Below are 6951 nucleotides of genomic sequence, written 5' to 3'. Positions count from 1 at the left end.
CAATCAATTGAAAACAAATTTTAACCCAACCAATCGACATACAACCACTCCAATCAACTTGAATTCATGAAATACATCTTTATTCTTTTATTTAAATATTCTCCTAAAGGAATTTTAACAAAACTTATTCATGAAAGTTGCTAAAAACAGAACAAACATCAAATACGTAGAAATCAATGAATTGATTCTCCCCCATACTTAATGTTTACATTACCCCTAATGCAAAAGAAAATTAAAAATTACCAATGCAAAGAACAATATTAATGAAAAACATGAAAGGAAACTTCCCTGAAAACGTGGGTTGCCTCCCACAAGCGCCATTGTTTTAAGTCGTTGGCTCGACATCACACTTTCTCATGGATCCTCAAGATTGATCTCCTCCAACCAAGTTGCTTGCTCCCCTTCATGAAAATGTTTCAACCTGTGACCATTCACCTTAAAAATTTTATTAGTTTCGAGGCTCCTAATTTCGATTGCCCCATGATGATGCACCTTGGTTATTATAAACGTCCAAGCCACCTTGATTTTAACTTAGCGGGAAACAGTTTAAGCTTAGAATTAAATAATAGTACCTTTTCCCTTATCGTAAATTCTTTGCGAATCGGTTTCGAGTCACGAAATGCCTTTGACTTACCCTTGTAGATGACCGAATTGTCATATGCCTCCAAACGTAGCTCCTCCAACTCCTATAACTTCAATTTCCGTTCTTCACCTGCCAAACTATAATCCAAATTGCATTGTTTAACAGCCCAAAATGACCTATGCTCAAGCTCCACGGGAAGATGACATGCCTTCCCAAAAACAACCCTGTAAGGCGACATCCCAATTGGCATTTTGTAAGCCGTTCGAACAACCCATAATGCTTCATCTAACCTTTGACTCCAATCTTTCCTATTGGGCTTAATAATTTTCTCTAAAATTCCCTTAATTTCTTTGTTACTACTCTCAGCTTGCCCATTGGTTTGAGGGTGATAAGATGTCGATACTTTGTGGGTGACACCAAATTGTGCAAATAAGGCTTTCAAGGTTCTAGTACAGAAATGTGTTCCCTTGTAGCTGATTATAGCCCTTGGTACCCCATATCTATTTAAAATGTTGGTCTTAAGACACTTCACCATAGTTTTAGCATCATCGGCCCTAGTTGGGAATGCTTCTACCCATTTCGACAAATAATCAACACAAACAAGAATGTATAGATAACCGAAAGAAGAAGGAAAAGGGCCCATAAAATCAATACCCCATACATCAAATATATCACAAACATAAAAATTATGTAACGGGATTAGATTTCTACTACTTAAATTGCCGTTCTTTTGACATGATGCACAATTTTTAAAAAATGCATATGAATCTTTATGAATAGTCGGCCAAAATAACCCACACTCAAGTATTTTATGAGTTGTTCTCTTAGGCCCAAAATGTCCCCCACCCTCTCGAGAATGACAAAAATTAAGCACCGAATCTATCTCACTATCATCGACACAACGCCTAATTATTTGATCACTACAAAATCGCCACAGGTACGGCTCTTCCCATAAATAGAATCGGGCTTGACTCCTAATTTTTTCTCTCAAATGTCTAGGTGCATTCGTTGGGAACTCTCTAGTCACTAAGTAGTTCACTATGTCGGTATACCATGGGAAAACACTAGACATACTATAAAGTCGCATCAGGAAATAGATCACTCGAGTCATCCCTCAAAATTCCAGTCTCTAACCTACTCAAATGATCGGCCACAAGGTTCTCTTTACCTTTCTTATCTTTAATTTCCAGGTCAAATTCCTACAACAACAAAATCCACCTAATTAGTCGAGGCTTGGCTTCTTTTTTATGCAACAAATATTTAAGAGCACTATGGTCAGAAAATACAATAACTTTGACTCCTAACAAATATGCTCTAAATTTTTCTAAGGCAAAGACTATGGCATAGAGCTCTTTCTCGGTCGTGGTGTAATTGCATTGAGCTGGGTTCAATAGCTCGCTAGCATACCTAATAATATAAGACTCCCTGCCATTTCTTTGCCTAAGTGCCGCACCAACAACTCTATCACTAGCATCACATAAAATCTCAAAGGGTAATGCATAATTCGGTCCTTGAATGATAGGAGCCATGATCAATTTCAATTTCAATTCATCAAAAGATTTTTTACAACTCTCATTAAATTCAAATGCGACATCCTTACCTAGCAATGCACACAAAGATGACGATATTTGCGAAAAATGCTTGATGAACTGACGGTAAAAACCTACATGTCCCAAGAATGACCAAATTCCTTTCACAGTACTTGGATAAGGTAGATTTTTAATTACCTCAACTTTGGCTTGGTCGACTTCTAATCCTTTAGTTGAGACGACATGCCCCAATACTACACCCTTTTCAACCATGAGATGACATTTCTCAAAATTCAAAATCAGATTAGTCTCAATGCAACGCCTAAGAACTAACACAAGATTATGCAAACACTGATCAGATGAATCACCATAAATAGTAAAGTCATCCATAAAAACTTCCATTAAATGTGAAATAAAATCTGAAAAAATACTCGTTATACCTCGTTGGAACGTGGCTGGTGCATTGCACAATCCGAAGGGAATTCTCTTGAAGGCATAAGTTCCAAATGGGCAAGTGAAAGTGGTCTTCTCTTGATCCTCAGGTGCGATGGGTACCTGTAGGTAACCTGAATAGCCATCCAAAAAAAAAAATGTGAGCGACCAGCTAACCTTTCTAACATTTGATCCATGAATGGCAGGGGGTAGTGGTCTTTTTTAGTGGCTTTGTTCAGTTACCTATAGTCTATACAAACCCGCCAACCGTTCTGCACTCTTGTAGGAATCTCTAATCCTTCTGCGTTGGTAGCTATTGTGATTCCCCCTTCTTAGGTACAACATGAATTGGACTTACCCATTTTGAGTCGGCTATAGGATAAATGACATCGGCTTCCAACCATTTTAAAATTTCAGTCTTAACTACCTCCATCATTGGTGGATTCAATCGACGTTGGGGGTCTCTTTTGGGGACTGCATCTGGTTCCAAGGCTATCTTATGAGTACATAAAGTCGTACTAAGGCCCCGAATATCGGCTAGTGTCCAACTGAAGGCTTCTTTACATTCCCTAAGAACTCTAAGTAGCTTGAATTCTTGCATTTCGGTTAAAGCATTCGACACTATCAATGGTAAAGTTTGATTTTCCCCCAAATAAATTTACTTTAAATTTTCGGGCAGCTCTTTTAACTCCAATCTAGGAGGTGAAATCAATGAAGGAATTTGCTTACCAGACACCATAAGGTTAGGGAGAATCGGCTTGAATCGTGCCAATTTGGGCGAGTCTAATGCGCAAACTGAGTCAATTAAAGAATCAGAAATGATAAATTCATGCTTGTCGATATAAAAAATGCTCTTAGCTAGAACGCTTTTCAACTCGTCCTCATCCCCTAATTCATAGACATCTTGAACAAAATTGTCAATTATATCAAGAGTAAATACAGAATTAATATCAGTGGGATATTTCATAGCATCAAATATATTAAATTTAATTATCTCACCATCAAATTCCATAGTTAAATTCCCCTTATGCACATCAATTTTCGTTCTAGTTGTCTTAAGAAAAGGTCTTCCTAAGAGTAAGGGTACATCAATCGAATTATCATTAGGTCCCATGTCTAAAACATAAAAATCAGATGGAAAAACTAACTCATTTACTTGCACTAGAACATCTTCTAAAACGCCATCAGGGTAGGCATTACTTCTATCGGCAAGTTGAATTATCAGTCCTGTGTCTTTTAATGCACCTAATTGAACTTTATCATAGATACTCCTAGGCATGACATTTATAGAAGCTCCTAAATCAAGCATAGCCCTATCAAGTTTAAGGTCTCCTATCTTACAAGGTATCGAAAACATTCTCGGATCTTTGCATTTAGTTGGGAGTTTCTTTTGAAATACCGCAGATACATTTTCGCCTAAGCTAATTTTTTCATTTCCTATTAATTTCCTTTTAGATGTGCATAATTCTTTTAAAAACTTAGCATATCTAGGCACTTGTTTAATTGCATCAATCAATGGAATATTAACTTGTACCTTGTGGAAAGTCTCTAGAATTTTGACATTGACGTCGTCTGACTTTTCCTTCCTCAAACGCTGTGGAAATGGCGCCTTCGGCACGTAAGACCGGGGTTGGTTATTAGCGTTCTGACTTGCTTGTGCTCTAAGCTCGGGAACCCTCATTTCCTGCTCAAAGTTTGCTACACCATGTGAAGCAGTGGGTTGTTGTAAACGTGATTTCCATGCTTCTTTTGGTGCTGTTTGCGACGGTTGTAAATCAACCTTTGGCAAGGCTAAATTTTCCTCTTTAATATCAATAAATCGGACCTTTTTTACCTCAGTTTCGTCTTCCTTGTCGCTGTTTTGGACCTTCTTTAGTGTCGATCTCAACTCCTTCCCACTTCGCAAGATTATAGCACTAACATTATCCCTCGGATTTGCCACAGGCTGTGACGGTAACCGATTATTTACCTGTGCTTGTAAGTTCCCAAGATTAACATCGTCGATGAGGCTCTGGTTTGCAATTGCTTCACTGCCGATTCCAAAGACTGAAATCTTCCATCGGTTTCCTTCTTCAGGTCAGCCATCATCTTCATCATTTATTCAAGCATGGAATGGATCTTGGTTTCGGCACTTGGGTTTTGATGGGTTGGCTGTGACATATTATATGGTCGGGAATTTTGCTGCTCAAATCCTGGAGGTGTGGCACGGTTTTGGTATCTGAGATTGGGGTGGTCTCTCCATCCCTCATTATAGGTAGCTGAATATGGATCATACCTCCTCTGATTTGGAAAGACGGCGTTAGCTTCCCCTTCCTGTAATGTCGGACACATATCTGTGGTATGTCGTTCTGAACAACAAATGCCACATAGTGAAGCTTTCGCAGTACCTCCAGTCATCAACTTACTTACCATAGCCGTTAAATTAGCTAATTGAGCCTCCATCATGCTCGACTGGCCTTCATCCATTCGTTTACCCAAGTCGGACCTCCTGAGACCGAATTGTTGTGTATTCTGTGCCATATTAGCGATCAAATTTCGGGCTTGCTCAGTAGTTTTATCAACCATTGCACCTCCACTCGCCGCATCGATCATTCCTCGATCTTATGGTGTCAATCCTTCATAAAAATATTGCACTAAGAGCTGCTCACTAATCTGATGCTGTGGACAACTCGCACATAGCCGTTTAAATCTTTCCCAGTACTCGTATAGTGACTCACCTACCAGTTGGTTAATTCCACAAATTTCCTTCCTGATTGACCCTATTCTTGATGTCGAAAAATACTTCTCAAGGAAAGCTTTATGTAACCCTGTCCAAGTTGTGAATGAGCCTGGCGGCATATAATATAACCAGTCCTTCGCCAAACCTTGTAATGAGAAAGGAGAGCTTGATTTGTTCCTCTTCAATGCCATCTGGCTGCATAGTTGAGCAAGTAATTAGGAATTCATTAATATGACAGTAAGGGTCCTCACCTGGTAACCCATTGAATTTTGGCAACAAATTCAGAAATCTTGAATTGAGCTTTAATGGCCTATCAAGGGTGGGATACGTGATAGATGGTGGTTGCGCAGCCAAGTTAGGTGCGGCCAATTGCTTCAAGGTCTGGTTGGCCATGTTGATATCCTCTGAAACGTTAGGCTCGTGGAAGTTGGGATATTCGGCTTGCCGATCAGTGATGTTAACAGAGTCTGTCGATGTTCGTCGTCCACTCCTTAATAACATATACTAAATGGACTAATCTACCTGCAAAGTCAAAAACAAGAAAACAAAGTAAGTTATGAAAATCAAATAGATTTGACTACGTCGCGTCCCCGGCAACGACGCCAAAATTTGGTAGCTGTCGTTACGTCCACCGAATTTAATCCCCTACTCAACCAATATTAACTGGTAATATAGAGTAAGTACGGAATCGTCCCTCGAAGAAGCTCGTGTTAAACCTATTTGAAAAGAATTGAAATCAAGTTAATATAAACATATGAGAGAAAGGAAAAATGGGGGGTCTCTAATAATGCTCCTTGGTAACAAATAAAATGTAGCATAAATTGTAAATGCGGAAAGGTTGTCGAATTAAGAGAAAGAGTGCTCAGTTAGTAACTCCTTAATCCACCTAGCACAAGTCCTTAGTGTCATTTAATTATTTTAATCGTCTAATCTAGCAACAAGGCTGAAGAAAATCACTTACGAAATGAATTCTTATCCCAAATAAATTCGAATTCAAATAGAGAACATTCATACTTGAATACCTACCTTTAATTTCTAATTAAAAGTGCACTAAGTATTTTAGAGATTTCACCTTGCGTTAATTAAAGAAAATCCTCCAGCGGCTTCCAAAATTAAATCCGAAGTTGCGTTAATTAGCGGCATGCTAATTTATTATCACTGATTCTAAGTTTAATTAAGAAATTCGATAACTCAATTATACTTAGGTGATTATGAGAAAAGTCCTAAATTAGATAGGCGATCAATCTAATTAATTTAGAAAAATTCTTTGAACGATAGAATTAGCAACTCAAAAATGCTAAATCTGAATTTAAACAAAATAAACCTTCAAATTCCTTGTGCCATAAGTCTCTAACTGAACTTAATCAATTTAGCCACTCATAGCAATCGAAACGAAACAGAAATCAATTGTGAACAACATAAATTACAGACTGTATCTTGGAGAAGAAAGTGCCTAAAATTGTCGAGCTTCCCTTCTCTCGGTTAGCTGAAATCTTAGACTGTTGTTACGCTGCTTAATCGGTTTTGGCTTGTTCAATTTGAAGTTCTTCTTCGCTTGAATTCTACGCTCCTATTCTACCGTGTCTTCCTCTGTTTTTTTCTTCTTTTTTTTCAACTGCTGGTCACTTCTACTTAAGGAGTAATGATATTAACCTTCAATAATTCAAATAAAATTTGATCTTATCCCC

General features: G+C 38.2%; 1 protein-coding gene across 1 annotated transcript; it reads right to left on the bottom strand.

Annotated features, from left to right (window-relative positions):
* Nucleotides 1-3202: 3202 nt before the first annotated feature.
* LOC105784943 (uncharacterized) lies at nucleotides 3203-5136 on the bottom strand. Its single transcript, XM_052623616.1, has 3 exons — nucleotides 4677-5136; nucleotides 4079-4611; nucleotides 3203-3880 (listed from the first exon to the last, which is right to left on the bottom strand). The coding sequence occupies exons 1-3, from the start codon at nucleotides 5134-5136 to the stop codon at nucleotides 3203-3205; spliced, it is 1671 nt and encodes a 556-aa protein (XP_052479576.1).
* Nucleotides 5137-6951: the final 1815 nt, after the last annotated feature.

The sequence above is a fragment of the Gossypium raimondii genome, chromosome 11, assembly GCF_025698545.1.
Source record: "Gossypium raimondii isolate GPD5lz chromosome 11, ASM2569854v1, whole genome shotgun sequence".
NCBI classification, from domain to species: Eukaryota; Viridiplantae; Streptophyta; class Magnoliopsida; order Malvales; family Malvaceae; genus Gossypium; species Gossypium raimondii.
The sequence above is the reverse complement of the archived record's forward strand: the minus strand, read 5'-3'. Positions and strand labels throughout refer to the sequence as shown.

Excerpts from the sequence above, each read along its gene's own strand:
- LOC105784943 (XM_052623616.1), bottom strand. The coding sequence starts at position 5,136 with ATGATCGATGCGGCGAGTGGAGGTGCAATGGTTGATAAAACTACTGAG. Across the intron at positions 4,612-4,676 it reads GCCAACCCATCAAAACCCAA|GAAACCGATGGAAGATTTCA; the intron begins GTGCCGAAACCA and ends GACCTGAAGAAG. Across the intron at positions 3,881-4,078 it reads TTCTAGAGACTTTCCACAAG|ATAGGAGACCTTAAACTTGA; the intron begins GTACAAGTTAAT and ends ATACCTTGTAAG.